At 41.0% G+C, this 19,052-nt stretch overlaps 1 protein-coding gene across 6 annotated transcripts in view; it reads left to right on the top strand.

Annotated features, from left to right (window-relative positions):
- The window catches only part of USO1 (USO1 vesicle transport factor), a 682,652-nt gene that overhangs the window by 599,764 nt on the left and 63,836 nt on the right, over positions 1 to 19,052 (top strand). For all 6 annotated transcript variants that reach the window (XM_086961508.1, XM_086961506.1, XM_086961505.1 and 3 more), the window contains 3 exons: positions 5,450 to 5,588; positions 6,537 to 6,700; positions 17,485 to 17,574. In XM_086961508.1, coding sequence (XP_086817634.1) covers positions 5,450 to 5,588; positions 6,537 to 6,700; positions 17,485 to 17,574 — 393 coding nt within the window. The remainder of the gene's footprint in view (positions 1 to 5,449; positions 5,589 to 6,536; positions 6,701 to 17,484; positions 17,575 to 19,052) is intronic.

Below are 19,052 nucleotides of genomic sequence, written 5' to 3'. Positions count from 1 at the left end.
AGGACGCCACACAGTTCTCAGGCAGTCAACCCCGTTAAAGCAGTCTGTAGGGGTCAGCCGAGATCAGGGTTAACAGGAAACCACTCCACAGGACCTCCGGTGTGCTTCCGCCCCTCGGGGAGGCGGATCAGGGTGGCGGATAGACGCGGGGGGAGCAAGGATCACGGAGCTGCGGAACTAGGCGGCCATCACGGTTCGCTGCTAGGCCACCCCCCTATTGTCTACTTTTTAATATAAATTTTCTTTTGTTGATCGAATAGGCGTTTAATTATTTACATATATATATATATATATATATATATATATCTATCTATATACACATATATATATATATATATATCTATATACACACATATATATATATATATATATATATGTGTGTATATAGATATATATATATATATATATATGTGTATATAGATAGATATATATATATATGTATGTATATATGTATATATATATATATATATATATATATATATATATATATATGTATATATACATATGTATATATGTATATATATATATCCAAGAAATTCCTCAGACCTCCACTCGGCGTTGCGAAAGAAGAAGACGGACCCCACGGCTTCATGCAAGATATTTTTTTATTTTGAACCTCAAGCGACGCGTTTCGAGTACCATGTAATCTTGATCACACACCAGTTAACAGTTCACTTGCTTTTTTTAAATGCTGTGATTCCCCGACCCGACCTACGGGCCACACCTCCTAAAGTGCATCACATGACTTGTTCACGAACATAGAAATAGTGCATGTTTTAAATGGAAAATACTAAAAGACCGAAGTCTTCAATTAAAAGTATTTACATTTAGCCTGAATGAAAATGTACATGTTAATGAAATACAATGCACTTTCTTTCATTAAAAATTGAATGTACAATGTATTAGATATCACTCAATTGCACAAATTACATTAAAGTGCATCTTTTATCAATAATCATCGCTGCATGAATGCAAAGACTACCATTTGGTATGTAAAGTGACTAGTGCAGTATTCTATGTCACAACAATATATTCAATAAATTGTTGCTGCTTTTGTTTACCTTTTTTTTGTTCTCTTCACTGCGTGAATGCAGATACCACTAGGTATATAAAATCACTGATACTCCAGCAATCTAACTAGCACAATTTGAATAAATACTGTTTTGATCATGAAACAAGTCAATCATGTGATAAACATTTTTTTTTTCTTCTTTTGGTGAAAAGCAACCCCTTATATACATCAGAGCTTATATCCTATATACCTATTCAAAATTTAAAATATTAAATTTTGTACATCATAAATATTAAGACCTATATACATTGTTTAAATACAAGAAATTATAATCAAAAGTGCAAATCTGTACACATGCATTTTTAGTGATGAAAAAACTTTGAGTAAAAGGAGAGAACTGATATATAAAAAAGAATCTTTTTACAAAATTTTTTTTCTTCTTATAAAAAAGTTCTTAGCAAATTGAGCTGTACAAGATATTTACAAAAAAGAGAGATAATAGGAAGTTTATGTGTACACACAAGCATTTTGTATCTCGCTACGGTTGAGGTTGCCTTAGATATGCAGTGCACACTCAATATGTGCGTGTGTGTAGCTCTATGGGGTTTAATAGTCACTTATCAAAAATTAATAAAGTGCACATAGAGTGTCAAAGTGTTGCCGTATACTCATGAATTTATTTCGAACCAATACTGTCAATATAGGGGTCTTCATAAGAAATAGTGTAAATCTTCTGTTGCATTAAGACCGTGGGGCTGTTTGCTGTCCAATTCAATAATATATTTGGTTTCCAGCCTTCTCAGCAATTTATCCCTGTCTCCACCCCTTCTCAGTGCAGGTACCGCATCGATGACATAATAACTCAAGCACGACAGGTCCCTGTCATGCCTCAAGTTAAAATGCCGTGCCACCGGGTAGGCAGAATCATTGTCAACTACCGCACGCAGGTGCTGCAGGATCCTAACGTGCACCTGCGATCTCGTGCTTCCAACATAGCACAGACCGCAGGTGCACGTCAGGACATACACAGCAAACTCCGTGCGGCAGTTAAAATTGCCTCTAATTGCTGTCTTAATGCTAGAAAAAGGAGTCTCATAGTGCGTGGTATTTTGACCAAATTTGCATGCACGACATGAGGAACATTTAAAAAAGCCTCTTCTATTGAGCCAGGCACTGCCACTGCCTAGCTCAGGGCTGGTTTTAACCAATTTGCTGTGCATGCTATAGGCTCTTTTAAAGGTGAAAATGGGCCTATCAGGGACTCGTGAACATAATATACCGTCTGTTTTTACAATTGACCAATGTTTGTTGATGAAGGATTTGATTTGACGCTGTTGTTGGCTAAAAGTTATTATTAACCTGGGACCTTGTTCGATATTATTAGGTTCAGTAGATTTGGGCATTAGCAGAGATTCTCGCGTCCTTTCGTTAGTTTTTGACATTGCTTTGGAAAGGATGGATTCACTGTAACCCCTTGCTCTCAAGGGTCCCACCATCAATTTGGCACCCTCATCAAACTTCTCACTACTACTGCAAATTCTTTTTAATCGCAGCAATTCCCCCAAGGGTATGCTATTTATGACATGTTGGGGATGTCTGCTGCTGGCGTGCAGTATACTGTTGCCCGCCGTGGGCTTACGAAACATTGATGTTGTGATGTTTTACCACCGTCAATTGTGATCTGAACATCTAGAAACTCTGCTGTTTCCTTACTTATCTTGGAGGTAAAAAAAAGATTTCTAGTGTTATAGTTGAGGGCTTCAACAAACTGGTGTGCACTGGAGATGTCCCCTTCCCATATGCAAAAAATGTCATCTATGAATCGCATCCAATGAATGACACGATTGAAGCCGGGCACTTCGATGAGATCCCGCTCCTCCCACCAGCCCACATGTAAACATGCGTAGCTGGGGGAGAAGCAGGATCCCATCGCAACACCTCTAATTTGTTTCCACACTGTTTTATCATACATGAAAAAGTTGTTATTCAGACACCAATCTACTAAATCACATAACATCCGGTTATGACCGTAGTATTCACATGACTTCTGGCCCAAATAATATTTAATGGCCACTACCCCTTTGCAGTGTTCAATACAAGTGTACAATGACTCGATATCCAGTGTTATCATACTCCAATCAGTTTGCCACTGTATTGAGCCAAGCCTGAATAAAAAGTCACCGGTGTCTGAGCAATGGCGTCCCGGCCAGTCGCTGCGCACTCAACTTCTGTCTAGACTCCGGGCTGAGGTGGGCTTCACTTCTCAGGCTCCGCTGCAGGTATCAAACCCCTGATGTCGCCGCACTAGCAGGCGCGAAACCCAGAGGGGCCGCTGTTCAAGCCCCAGGTTCCCACAGGGCTCAGACGGGTCCACCTCGCATCAGCTGCGGCACCTATCTATACTGTGGGCCCAGGCTTCAGGACGCCACACAGTTCTCAGGCAGTCAACCCCGTTAAAGCAGTCTGTAGGGGTCAGCCGAGATCACGGTTAACGGGAAACCACTCCACAGGGCCTCCGGTGTGCTTCCGCCCCTCGGGGAGGCGGATCAGGGTGGCGGATAGACGCGGGGGAGCAAGGATCACGGAGCTGCGGAACTAGGCGGCCATCACGGTTCGCTGCTAGGCCACCCCCCTATTATCTACTTTTTAATATAAATTTTCTTTTGTTGATCGAATAGGTGTTTAATTATTTACATATATATATGTATATGTATGTGTGTATATATATATATATATATATATATATATGGTACTTGCACATCTCTAGTTATTTTTCCAAAGGAAGAACTGCTTCTATGTCATTAGGGACTAAGGTCTGACTTCTTTTTTTTATATGAGTATTTGTTTTCTCCATGGCAATGGATTTTCTCTGGGTGGTTTACAGAGCAATCCTGACCGTACATGGTTTACAGGTGTTGTTCAGTGGCACATCCAGCTGTTCTGAGTCTCACAGGTTTGAACATTTTGTTTGAACTTGAGTATATAACCAAATGGTTATGGATAAGGTCTTATTGGCATGGGTAATATCGTCCCTATGATTTTATTGTCTTATAATTGTTACGTTGGTTCTGTCCCCAATTATTGTGAGGTGAGAACTTCTAAAGCACTTATTCCCATAGTTTTAAATGTCTTGTGATCTTAATCACCTATGGTCCCTTCTGGGGGACTTTATATGGTGGGGTATGTTTCTGCTCACCTGAGTTATTATAAAATTCCTGTCTTTTCTCTTGTTCTGGACTGAGTTGGTCTCAGTAAGAAACTTTTGATGGTTGCAGATTGCAGACCCTCCTACGGGAATGGTATGGCTTTGGCATTTGATTCAAAGTAAGGAATCTGTGGCTAGATGTCTCTATCGGATGAACAAGTTACTTACCTGTGGTAACGCATTATCTGGTAGAGACAGGATCTGGCCGCAGATTCCTTAACGACCCTCCTGTCCACGCTCTGCCAACTGAGTCCTTTTGAGTCTCAAATAGTTTGTTTTGGTCTTGCACGTCGTAAAATAAAAGCAGGGAGAATTCTGTGATTGTTGGATATGAGTTCTCTTTCATCTTTAGGTTTTTGTTAGGATATTCATATATTAAATTAGGGTTAGAAATTCGGTAATTATTTGACACAAGAGTGTCTTTTGTTTTAGCACACAGTTCAGTAGACAGTTTCTATATGTGGCTCTGCGTTTATAGTGCGGAAGATAGCCATGGAAGAAACTGATGTCAGCAAGGGTGTTATATGGACTCCGCCAACGTTGCATCCGGTGACCGACATCGATCCTCCGCCAGCGCACAGACGTCTCGCACCATGGGAGCTTTCTAAAGTAAGAAAATATGCGGCTAGATCCTGTCCCTACCACATAATGCGTTACCAAACATAAGTAGCCTATTAATTGAGAAAGGCTCATGCTCCCAAAAAAATCCCAGTACTTGTCTATGTTACAGTCCAGTTGTTTTTCACCAAGGCAATCTCCCCTTCTGTCTTCTTGCTAAAGAGTGATTAGTATATCTGATTTCGACTTAGCCCCTGTCAGAGTCAGAAATCCATACTAAGGTACATCCCTGATAAAGAGGTTTTTGAAGCTTGCAATATTCTCTTGCATCAGTACAAAATTAATTCTTTACATATATTTTTTAATCTTTCCCAAAGCTTCAGATTTGTTCTCATAAGTTAGTAGAATAGGGAGAGCCGTTGCTTTGAGGGCCAATCTAGAGTGGTTGGTGTAGTATTGTTGCCATTAAGAGTGTGAGCACTGAAAATATTCATTATTTTGATGACTGCACTTATGCGTGATGTATTATGTTTAGCATTTCATTTTTTAATCATCCCACTTGCAGATCATATGACAAAGGATATGTCACACAAAAAAAGTTGACCTAAGTATATGTGCAATTCGCTGTGCATTTTGAACTGTTTTGCCTAATGCCTACTGTTGGTTGAACACAGGATATGCAGATCGAAGAATTAAAGCAAGAAGTTGCGTCTCTTAAGTGTCAGAATGAACAGTTCCAGACCACTGTCTCTCAGCAACTGATACAGATCCAGCAACACAAAGACCAGTACAACGTCCTTAAAATACAGTTAGGTATGGGTGCTAAATAAGAAAGTTATGAAACTGTTCAAGATTATTTCCAGGTGTTTTGAGGGCGGTGGGAGGGGGTTGGGCCCTTCTGACTTGTTAATGTGATCTCTGACACAGTTGTAGAGCTGCAAGCTTGAACTTAAAATCCTTTAAGAATGCAATCCTGATATTTTGCACTATTGAAACCTGCAATGTCATGTAGGTTAGCTTTGTGACACAGTATTTACAGTTGTCGTCCTACTCCGGGAAACCTGTGTATGTATTTTTCAGCAATTCTGTGTCCCTTATTTCTCCATGTTTATATTAAGACAGCTTTCCTTTTTCATAGAATAAAAAACGATTTTTGATATGCTTCAACAAACTGTGAGCTTAAAAATAATGTGCAGTTGCATATTACCCACATGGACCCTTGCTCACATTGGCTTCCAAGATATGCTGCTTTATATTGTTGGCTTCATTCTGGTGCAGTGTTTAAGGGAAGTGCAGTGCAGTGCAGTGTTTGTCCAGTCTTAGCTGATTCATTGTTTGGTGAGTTAAGAGAATTAGCCTTTATATTGCGATGGACAGTGAATGGCATACAAGACTTGGCTTAAAAACGTCACAACTCCTGCTCAGTCTCCAAGTGCCTCCAGGTAAACACAAAAGTGCAGAAATCCAAGAGCTATGTAAAGTTCCTGCTATATGAATTTCTATTTTGGACGCTTTTTAAATAAACATTTAACTTTAACATTTAGTACCAATGTTTAGTGAAGTTTAGATTTACTGGTTGAAAAGTGAAGACAACAAAAATACACTGTTTAACTCTTCAATTACAAAAGTGAGCACACAATTAAATGTATTATGGGTATTTCAGACTCCTATTTACTTATTTGAGTCATTGTTCAAATGTAAAGACTTTGCAAAACGTTCGGGTGTCAGCATTTCAGCAGCTAAAAAAGTATTTTTCCCTAGGCAAAGATACTCAGCATCACAGTTCTCCTAGTGATTCTTCACAGATGAATGGGTTTCAGTCAGAGGAGCTGAGTAGGTTGCGTGAAGAGATAGACGATTTGAAAAAACAGAAAGAAGCCTTTCAAGGACAGCTAGCAGAAAAGGATGGATTGATTGAAAGCATGGTAAGTACTTAATGGGAAGCTGTCACAGATTCAACAAAGTCACTTACCTGGGAGTCTTTCTGCGTTGTTCATATTTTGCAGTCCCTTAAGTTAAAAAAAAAAAATGTTTTGATCTTTCAAGATTACTTTTTGATTGATACTTCTAAAAACATGCTCCTCACCATACAATAACCCTAAAGCGCCACTTTGGTTCCATAGAATTAGTAAATGCGGTTCTGTGCAATAAGTGATGTCATGCAACTCTGCAGCAACTCTCTACCGCCGTGGAAGTGATAGCAGAGTTGCATAAAAGCACCACCCCTCCTGCGGATGACAGTTTCTTTCTTTCCACACCTTCCGATGCATATGCAACGCTCCACTTCTGATGACACCAAAACATTTTTCACAGTGTGCTAGGTAACAATCTCCCCACTGAAAATGCCACACATTCAAGCTGTGGCATGAATGCAGATGTTGGTTTCGATCTGCACAAGGTGTGCCCCTGGTTCCTTTGCTCTGGACACACTTTTACGTTGTGATAAATGTGCTCTAGTGCACCCGAAGGCGATTAGGGATGAAGTTGCTGAATACAAGAAGTTGTCGCAGTCCTCGTGGATTGCAATTCAACGCCCAAGTTGTGAGCTAGTCCTGATTTAACAGCTCTTCGAGCAAGCACTCCACTTCCCATTAGAAATCTTCGGGTAAGTCCAAATGAAGCTTAAAAAGAAACAGTTCAGTTCAATGACTCTATTTAGGTACTAAGAACCATAAATCATTAATGAATACAATTCATAGAAGATGAGCGGCCACAAGATGTATCTTAGTACTGCAATAAAAACAAAACTTATAAATTAATTGTCCAATAAAGCATAGTGCCTCTCCACCATAAAAAGTTCTGATAAACGTTTATAAAGTATATTCCAATGGATGCTAAGAACCAATTTAAAACTATTACCTCTGATAGAAATAAGACACTTTTTGAATAGCACACCCATAAGACGAATTTCCTGAGACAAAAACCCCCAGGAGAGCCTTTAACTAATTATAAAGGGGTCTGTTGTGTCTATCATATTGCATAGGGAATGGCATTTTTTGTGGACATTCAAGCCTTAACCTATTGCTTTATCTAAAGTGCACAGAGCTACAATAATTATTTTGAAAAATCACTAAAACATTGAGGCTAATATTTCACACGCATTTACTTTGATATCCCAGAGTAGGTGCGGAAGGATAGTTATACGTTTAATATGAATTATACATCCTCCTATAATTCTCAGAACGCACCAACAAATGCCGAGTACTAGGGCTCAAACTCTGCCCCATCAGGGTATACAGAACATTTCAAGGACCTTTTCTGCACACACCAGATTGAAAACAAATATTTAGAAACCGAAAAGACAGTAAGCTGGTGGTTGTCAGTTTTCAAAACCCTAAAAGCCTCTTGACAATGTGATGTGCATAGATTTCTACAATATTGAATCCGCCATTTGGACCTAAATGTCTTGTAGACTGAGCAGAAAAATAAGGCATGGACCTCTGAGTCCTCATCCATGCCACTGTAAGGACAATTAAACAATGAATCATGTTCCTCTCCCTCCAATGATTGGTGAACACACGCAAGGGAAGTGTTCCCTGCCTGAACTTAATGTACAGCTTCCTTGCTAGGGCCGGTTGAACAACATCTAGAAAATCCTCAAATCAATACGTTTTTTTAATCCCTATAAACCTTGTTGTTAAGGATCCTAGGGAAGCACTCGTCATGAGGTACGTTAATTTGGACCCCTCGTAGCATTCCAACTACTCCCCCTTGCACACTGCCAAGCAGGCCTCTGCAGGGTCAACCAACATGCTTGCTTTGCCAATACTTATATAGTTTCCCTGATGTAGTGGAGCCACAGTATTCTGCCCGTTCATTGAAGCCCTAAGATCTCTACCAGGGACAATCTATAAAAGATCAGCTCAGGAGTGGTCCATATTCTTCTCCAAAATAAGAGTGGCATAAATCAAGCCCCCTCCTCAATTGATCTCACACTTAGATCAAGTTGAAGGGGGATTAATAGGGTGCTAGCAGTAAGGCTCAATAGTTGCCTTAAAAAATTGTTCTCCACCTGCACAATATTCTTAACAGACTTGTGCCCCCATAGTTCAGCGCCATACAAGGAGGCACCTAAGGCCTGCATTTTTTTAAATATCAATAGTGGGTTTATTAAAAGATCCCCTATACACCCTTGCAAGCCCACCCCTATGTTGTACCAATTTAAGCCTTTGGCAATATGGAATAACCAATCCATGTACTCGCTACAGTCCTTAGTAATCCAAGATGGGAACCCTTTTAAGAGGAGTGCCGTTCAGGCTGGGATTTGGGCGTGTCGAATACAATGGGTTGAAAACAAACCATGAATTTGGTTTTGGTGACATTAATTTCTAAACCCCTTATTCTACAAACTTCATTTAAACTATCTAATATCCTTTGATTACCCATTGGAGTTTTTGATTAAAAGAAGGGTGTCAATGGCAAACATCAACACCAGTACTTTACAGGATCCAAGCCTGGGTGCATCATTATTGTTAGTAGTGTTAAAATAATCCATAAGGCCATTAATATATAAACAAAATAACGTTGAGGCTAGCACGCAGCCTTGTTGTACACCTCTTCCAATAGCAAAAGGTTCCCCAAATTTGCTGCATTGCACCCGTGCAAAGTTGTTCTTATGCAACCTCTTCATCTCATTACGCAGGTAAGAAGGAATCCCTATTTCAGCCAAAAGCGACCATAGTGAATCCCTCAGGACTAGGTCAAATGCCGATTTCAGGGCTACAAATATCAGATGGAGATTTCACCTTTAAGGATTACAGTTTTCCAATATAAGACTTGCAGCCTAAGAACTTGGTCTACAGTAGATATGCACTGTCTGAACCCTGCCTGGAAGGGGCTAAGGATCTTTTCGTCCTGAATCCACTCCTGCAGCGGTCTAATATCACCCAAGCAAATACTTTTTGCATTGTATCAAGTAAATGAATTGTCTGTAGTTGGCAGGCAACAATGGGGAACCTTTCATATGAACATGTATAGTCTCTGCCCCATTCTAAGAACCAGTCATTGGCATTCCTTCCATGATTGTGTTGAAGATTGTCCACAAGTAGGAACCCCAGATTTCTGGTTCTGAGGGATAAAGGTCCCTGGGAATTTTATCATTGCCCGAAGCCTTATGAGGGGGAATCTTACCATAAGCCCCAAGGACTTCCATTAAAGTGATCTCAGAATAGCTTGCCTGACCAGAGGAGGACAGTTCACTGTTTGGGGGGTCTTAACAATAGATTCAGCTGTATATATCTCCTGACCATCTAGGACACCATAAAGGGATTGATAATGTGTATTCATTAATTTTGCAGTGATGTTGTGCTCTATATTGTTTCTGCCTACACTGTTCCCAAAATGTACTATGTTTCAGAATTCCTTGGCGGTCTTACGCTTGACAGCGTAGAGCAAGGAATCCCAATTTACTTTCTCCCACTCTTTCTTCGCAGAACTAATACCACTTTTATAGAATACCCTTGCAGATCTTGTCATACAACTATCCTTGCTTTGTATTGCCACTATTGATGCTAGTTTGGCGGCTCTGCACTCTTTATTGAACAATAAGAGTCTGTTCTTCCTGGTGCCCCTTTACCTTGTTTCAATATAAAATAGATATTTTAATGCAACAACTAGTGAGACATGAATATCAGCTACTCTTACGATGCAGCCAACTTTACCATTAGGTGTAATAACTTTATCTAGTGTTGCTAGGGAATTACCCATCAACGTGTACAAATCATCAATTAAATCTGTGGGCTGCTGCATTGTGGACTAATATAGTCTTTGTCTAGACAAGCTCAATCTCAGTATGTCCTCTAGCATATTTATGAAAGTTATTGAGGTGCTTCTGTGGGGTAGGGCTAGGTCTTGGGATAAGACATTGTGATCACTGCTGTGTGTGGACAATATTTCCAAATCTAGAACTAAGGGCCATAGTTATGTGCCCACTAAAACATAATTGATTAAGGATTTAGTTCACCCATTACATGCCTCAATACAAAAGCGTTAATTTGGAGCGCCATAGGGGACCATTTTTTATTAGGGAGTATGGAGAGTGCTGGAATGGTACATAACGCAAAAACAACAGTTGATGGACAGAATGCAGAACAATGTCATACATTCACCCCAGTACAGAGATCTGGGCCTAAATCCATCGTTTTTTTGCTTACCATGCCATTCCAGTTTGAACCCAGCCATATGCAAATCAGTCTTGACCCTGTGCTCCATGGGAACAGTCCAACCCAAACTGCCAAGCCAGGTCTTCCTTGGACTTTTTTCCTCATCAGCCAGGATAGCTTGATTCCAGTGGCATGGAGAGCATGGGACTCACATCTTAGCATAAATGTCCCACTCGGGGTGGCAAATGCAAAAACAGTTGATGGACAGAATGCAGAACAATGTCATACATTCACTCCAGTACAGAGATTTGGGCCTAAATCCATCGTTTTTTTGCTCACCATGCCATTCCAGTTTGAACCCAGCCATATGCAAATCAGTCTTGACCCTGCGCCCAATGGAAACAGTCCAGCCCGAACTGCTAGGTGATGTCCTCCTTGGACTGGAAACAAGCATCCTAAGACCAGTTTTGGGCTTTCAGCCCTCATCAGCCAGGATAGCTTGACTCCAGTGGCATGAAGAGCACTGGACCCACGTCTGGGCATACCCATCCCACTCAGGGTGACAAATGCAAAAACAACAATTGATGGACAGAATGCAATACAATGTCATACATTCCCCCCAGTACAGAGATCTGGGCATAAATCCATCGTTTTTTTGCTCCCCATGCCATTCCAGTTTGTACTGGGTCCAAACTGGGGTGGTACAGTGGGCAAAAGAACGGTGGATTTAACCCAGATCTCTTGACTGGGGGAGAATGTTTTTATCATTCAGCATTCCGTCTGTCATTTGTTGCAGTTACACTTTTCGCCCTAAGTGGGATGGGTTTGCCCAGACGTGGGTCCCTTGCTCACTCTGCCACTGGGTTCAAGCTAGCCTGGCTGATGAAGGGTGACATACCCCGAAACCTGTCCCAGGATGCGTGTTTCCGGTCCAGGGAGGTCCTGGCTTTGCAGTTTGGTCTGGACTGTTCGATGAGGCACAGGGTCAAGACTGATTTGCATATGGCTGGGTGCAAACTGGGGTGGTGCAGTGGGCAAAAGAACAATGGATTTAACCAAGATCTCTTCGCCTGGGGAGAATGTTTGAATCATTCAGCATTCCGTCCATCATTTGTTGCAGTTACACTTTTCGCCCTAAATGGGATGGGTATGCCCAGACGTAGATCCCTTGCTCACTGTGCCTGATGTTTTGACTGGGTGAGAATGTTTGCATTGTCAGCATTCCTACCATCATTTGTTGCAGTTACACGTTTCCCCCGAAGTGGGATGGGTATGACCAGACATGGGTCCCTTGCTCACAGTGCCACTGGATTCAAGCTAGCCTGGCTGATGAAGGATGACATACCCTGAAACCGGTTCCAGGATGCTTGTTTCCGGTCCTGGGAGGACCTGGCCTGACAGTTCGGTCTGGACTGTTCCCATGGGGCACATACATGGTCAAGACTGATTTGCATATGGCCTGGGCCAACCTTGGGTGTCGTAGTGGGCAAAAGAACAATGGATTTAACCCAGATCTTTTGACTGGGGAGAATGGTTTCAATGTCAGCATGCCGTCCATCATGTGTTTGCTGTAACACTGGATTCAAGCCTGGCTGATGAAGGATCACCTACCACGAAACCGGTCTCAGGATGCTTGTTTCCGGTTCAGGGAAGACCTGGCTTAGCAGTTCGGTCTGGATTGTTTCCGTGAGGCACAGGGTCAAGACTGATTTGCATATGGCTGAGTCCAAACTGGGGTGGTACAGTGGGCAAAAGAACGATGGATTTAACCCAGATCTCTTGACTGGGATTGAATGTTTGAATCATTCAGCATTCCGTCCATCATTTGTTGCAGTTACACCTTCTATGATGAACAGAAAAAGGGCTGTTCGATGTAATACTGAGAGAGGTCTTTGGCTGTGTATGCTTGATGATCTTCCTTCCTAGCTTTTGAGAATAAGTTATGTGCTAAAAACGATTGCTTGTATTGCACTTAATACCTGTTTGGGTAGCTTTTGCATAATTAAGTAGGTCTGATCGTGACAGGCTAATGATGCTTTATGTCGGAAGGCATAATTCTGATCAGTTTATTATGAAAAGCTATGAAAAAGACATTAGCTCCAGCGTATAAAAAATGCTAGACGATGTTTAAGGCTGGATTAATATACTGTAATAATTCCTGTAGCAATTATTTTTTTACATGGATCTCACGAATTAAGGGTTTAAATATTGATTAACGTTTGGAGAAAAAGCTCGAGATAAAAGATTTGTTATGTGAGAATCTTTGCTAAACCTCTAATGAAAGGATGTTTTGGGTTGCCAACTGTAATTTTGTACCTGTCTATAATTTTAAGTGTAGTTTTAGTTGTGTCAGAAAATTCAGAAAAGTACAAATATATGCGTACATAGAGGGACATGTCAGTACTCTTGACTCACTGGTCTGTTAGAGAGTCATTCACATTCTGTTTCTGCCAGGTGACCGCATATAAGATGAGGCATAGGGTTTGCCTTCTTTAGCTACTAAGTTCATTGCCCTGTGAGTGACAGCATTTCGCTGGATCTGTATTTATTTTTTGGTGTCTCATGCATACAACACATCTGTTGATTTGCTTTAGGGTTGGCTTCTAGTTTGTTCAGCTGAGCTTGCAAAAAATATAAATTCCAGAGACTAAAGGTAGTCCTTTTCGGAGTGCCCAATTTATGCATGCATGCATTTTTAGGGCTCTCACCCTGCGTTGCACTGCGCAGCAGTGCTTGCGCAGGGGAGAGTCCTTTTGTGCGGGGTTCAGAACCTGAGCCTGGAATCGCACGCATGTGCTTCTCCTTTCACCTTCCACTTTTGGCCTTTCATTGCTTGTTTTTTTTTCAAACAGAGCACGCAATAGGCCAAAGGTGGGCACCTTGCTCCGCCCATGGCCTATTGGTGTCAGTTACGCGCACCACCGGCCATGTGGTTTCAATTATCGTGCCCAGACACAGGCGCGATAATGGAAGCCAGATGGCTCGCTGTGCCCTCTGGTGGGAGTGTTTTTTTTTTTTTATATACAATTTCATTTCACTGCCACTTGTTTACTGCGTGCTGTTGAGCGATCGCCCTCCCTTGTGTACAGAATAAAAAAATGCCTTAACCTGTAGGCAGAAGCACCTTATCTGGGGCACCATTTTCTAGAATTGGGCTTTCTTTAACAATCAATGACTTCTGGGCAGTGTAGTCTCTCTGCATTTCAACTTGAATTTGGATTGTCCTAGCACCCCTGAAGACATTAATTGGTGAAAGAAAAGCCCAGAAATGGAACCCGGTGTCATGGTGACCTGAACGAAGCAGGTAACCTTATGCATGTGGCTGTTTACTAATGGCAAAGGTTTAGCACCAGCAGTTCGTGGTCCAGAATGGAAACTGTTGAGCACTAATACAGCTAAAGGACACTGTGGTCAAAGAATGGTCGCCGCGTGAAGGACATAGGAGGGCAATCACTGTTTATAAAAAAAAATACTGGGTGCTTGGATAACAGAAAGGAATGTAAATAGAGACACAGTTTGCTTCACACTGCAAGCACTTGTACAGACAAGATCTTTGGTCCTTCTACGAGCTGTCTGATTCCGAAGATGTGAAAACAGCAAGGTGCTGCCAGAATAGTGATTATTTAATCGTGTGTATTACTCTTTACGGCCCATATAGTCACTAAGGATCACTAATGCCCCCTTTACACCTGCCAGGGGATTTCATATAAGCGCAGCTTTCAGATGAGGATATTTGGGGGTGGGTTTCTTCTTTCACACATCCTCTCCACTGCCTTTTGAAATCTAAACCTTAGAGGGAACGGGTCGTGCCTCTCAATAATGCATCAGGTGCAGTGATTTGAAGGCCCCACTGCACCTGATTTTACAACTACAACAGGGGTGTGGGGCACATTTCCCTCCGTTGCTTTAGGGCCCATGAAACCCTGCACATGCAAGTTTCCTTTGGCAGCGAAGGTGTTTTCACCTTCAACAACCTTGCACATAACTAGCCCAATGCAAACAGTAGAACTAACTGTCAAGGCGAAAAACACAATCTGCCCAAGAGCTCGATAAAAAGTCCTACTTAACCTGAATATGTATATTTTTTTATTGGTCGACTGGTAGAACCACTCCACCCGTTCTGGGAAGCTTTAGCAGCAGCAGCGGCGCTGAGGCCCTCCTGACGACACCTCCGTCCCCGGGAGGCAGGGTAGGGCCTCGGCAGAGGGGCAGGGCCGCGGTCAGGAGGTACACCCTAACATTTCGAGTTTCCCTAGGAACTTGACAATGAGGCGGAAGTATAGCCATGTTTACATTTCGATAACAGGACGCACGCGAGTCCTGCGCGCGCGCTGGGCTGCACTAAGCGGGGCGCGCGAGGCCCGGCCAATCTGATGGAAGAAAGGGCAGGGTCAAGGGTCACGGGGACACAGCGCTGCTGGGGTCAGTAAGGCTTCATGTCGCTTGATGTATGGTGCCAAATAGGGTGGGTATAAGGCCGACGTTCACTACAAGCTTGGGAGGATGTGAAGCACTCCTTGAAAATACTATTTATAAAGAGGTGCCGTGACTCACGAGAGGCGAAGCCTCCCGTGGGTGGGGCATGAATTATGCCCCTTCCCTCCCTCTACAATGGTAGTTCTAAGCATATTACACTCTATTCATCTGGTTTGCGCCTTTCTGTGTTTCTATATACATTAGATATAAACAGTTATTTAACTACAACCAGAGCACAAGAGATGTAAAATCGCCGATGTTTTGTTTTGTAAAGTGATTCCATAACGGAATCTGTGAGGCATTAAGTGTGCTGTAGTGATAACACGTGCTTCCCATTTGGCCTGCAGTAATACATCTGCTTTTATTAGAACAAGAGTTCAATAAAACGTGTTATTAGTATCACTGGCATTGCATATATGATACATGCTGATGAAAAAATATTGACAAATAACACATTCTTTGAAAGTAGTGTTCCAACGAACACATATTCACATATTTATTAAGAAACATAAACTCTTTGTTCAGGCTTTTGTAGAAGAAGTACACTCAATGCCTATTTATTGTGATTTGTTTCTCACTCAATGGGATTAACCCCTTTTGCTCAAGTTATGGGTAACACCTTTTTGACGTCTTTTATTTTGTTTGATAGCAAACTAATTTAAGAAACTGAACAGTGCTCTGATACAAATTGTGTTGTTGAAAAACAGTATACTAGGTAAATGCATCACTACATCCAGCAATTTGGATCCTTCATAAGCAGGCGGATAAAACATTTACATCCATACATATGCCACATTAAATACGCACTTCATGATCTACTTCCGGCAAAAGAAACAGGTTTCATTAGCAACATTCACCATAAGCTTAGTGCGCTTCAGTTGGTTGGCCAGTCTTTAATTTTAATTATTGATATATATTGGAGTGCCCAGCAGCTCCCCTGACAGTGCTAACTGGCCACTTGCTTGCTGCTGATTTAATCTGCTGTGTGTTGTAGCTCATGTGGCCACTACTCCTAAACCTAGCCTCCAACTTATAATGGTATTGTCCCTAGGGTATCCTTGTTGTATCAAAACAGGGTGGTTATCACATTGCATTTTAAACACCACTCACAATAGCCTTCCAAGATTGCCAGCCACTGATGTGTTTACATTTTTCTTAAGCATATTTTTATTTTGCAAGTACATGCCCCACATGATTATACTGCAGTATGTTTTCTTTTTTCTAGTTTTATTCTTTTAATTTGTCACATCTGTGCTTGTTGAGTTTGTGTGTGTGGGAGGGGATTTTATTGTGGATTTGTGAGAGTTTGCGTGCCCAAATTAGTCAGTGGTTGAAAGAATAGACCTATGATTGTAAAATAAGTAGGTGACCCTTCAATTCATTGATAACATTGTTAATATAGAAGTCAGTACTTGAGGCTGACCTAAAGAGGAAGAACAGGGACATCTGGAGAACATAAAACTTTACACTAATGTAACCCTTTTTCAAACACATTTTCCAAGAGAGTATTGAGCCCTTTGTAGCTGTAATGAAAAGTGTAAACGTGGCATGCCTTCCTTTTCAGTCTGCAACGGTCCTGACAGCCTCTGGTAGAGAGCTGGGCACTGTATCTCATGCTAACTACTTGATCAAATTCCAGATGCGTAGATGAGGGTTACAGTAGCATCACCAAAGTCTGCAACTTGTGTTTAGCAAATAAAGAATGAAAACTGTTTATTCAGGCATGTGGTACAGACTGCCCTCTTCACACCTGTGTGGAGTCTGAGACTGCTGTTTTTTTACTCCTTTTCTGGCATCCTGAAGATGTTATTCAGTGTTTTGGGTTAGTAGCAATAGTATTCAAATTGTAGTTTTTATCACTCATGTAGGATTCAAACCTCCATACAAAGGCAGAGCTTCAGTAGTGGCCTGAAGGCAGCCATTCACACAAGTACACAGTGAGCAGTGACATTCACGTATGTTGTGTCCTTAGGCATCCTCAATTCACACTCTTTTATTTTACATAGGTTAGGCAATATCTTGAAAGGTTGTTGCATTTCTTTTTCTGATTGTTTTCATATATTCAGTTGTTTTGTTTTACAGTATAGCTTGTTCTTACTGTTTATTCACATATCTTTGTATGTTGCTGACAGAAATCTGCCCAGTTGGAAGTTCGAAACCTCAAACAGTCTACAGAGGGTTCTGAAGTTGTTGGTCCAGGTCAACCAGAAGAATTACGTAGGGTGAGTAGTGTCTGGTCTAAGTCTGAAATATAGTTATATTTTACGTAAATAAATGAACAAATCTTGGAACATTTTATATTTGCATAGCCTGCACTTCTCATATTCATACGCTTTGCGATCACAGAGTGGATTATTTCTATAAACTAAACCTATTTTGCGATCCATTCCGAATAAAGGATAGCAAGGGGGTCATACTGCATTCCCGACCTAGTTGTAAATCATAAAGGTATCCATCAGTGGTTTGCAACAACAGTTGTGATTGCAATCCATTGATTATTTACTGACAACTCAGTGGAGGTGGTAAATGATTTGCAACTGAGAAGATGTCACTTTAAAACATCTTTCCTATTGTGAACAGGATTTTCCCAAGCCGTGGGTCGCCAGCCGATATTTGGTAATTGGCGAAAACCTTAGTATATTTATATTAAATTTCCTTTCCTTCAAAGACAGAGGTCAAATGTCCAGCTATGTCTTCTGTCAATTTGCTGCTTATTCTAGGCTGTAGGATGTAATTTTTTGTAACACTAAACAAAATGTACTAGTAAATGAACTATATGTGTCTGTGTGTGTGTGTGTGTGTGTGTGTATATATATATATGTGTGTGTGTGTGTGTATGAATGTGTATATATATATATAAACAAAATGTACCAGTAAATGAACTATGTGTCTGTGTGTGTGTGTATATATATATATATATGTGTGTGTGTGTGTGTGTGTGTATGAATGTGTGTATATATATATATATATATATATATATATATATATATATATATACTATATATACATATACACTATATATTCATTATATATCTGTGTATACATTTTGAGGCATTTTCAATGGAAAATGGGCTGTCTGTAAATGAATGTTTTTTAGTAGTATATTTGCAACAGTATGCTCCAAATGCCCTAACACGCTCACTGGCCTTTCAAGCCATCTCTGTCAGATTACTTAATTTGTTGATATCAAATTAGCTTGTCAACCCTACTTAAAAATCCTGTTTCATCTATTCCAGTCTCATCTTCAGTCTTTGAGACCTTGCCACCTCACACTGTATGAAAAATACCGAACCTTCAAGGCCAGACTTCTTGGAACCTGCTATGCAGAAATTTCTTATCGCTGCTTACGATGTGATGTGTCAGAATTTCAGCTCCTTCAGAGGATCAATTATCACTTGGAGATTGATCTGTGGTTATTTCAGTTTGTTTCTACAATAATATGAAAAGCTTTTTATTATTCATTAGGACACCTAGAGAGGAACGGTAAAAGTATATAATAAATAAAGTAAAGCTTTAACCACTAGTTCCTTAGCCTTGAGATCCTCAAGCTGTACTGCTAGGCCAGTACTACAGATGCCCTTTCTGTTTCAGAATTATGTCATTGTGTAAAGAAACACACTCTTGAAGGTTTCTTCAATGTTACAGGTCAAGTGATTGGAAAATCACTAGCTGGCAAGACTGTCTCTCTTGGGACCCAATC

Source organism: Lissotriton vulgaris, chromosome 3_1 (assembly GCF_964263255.1).
Source record: "Lissotriton vulgaris chromosome 3_1, aLisVul1.2, whole genome shotgun sequence".
Taxonomy (NCBI): Eukaryota; Metazoa; Chordata; class Amphibia; order Caudata; family Salamandridae; genus Lissotriton; species Lissotriton vulgaris.
This window is presented reverse-complemented; position numbering and strand designations above follow the sequence as displayed.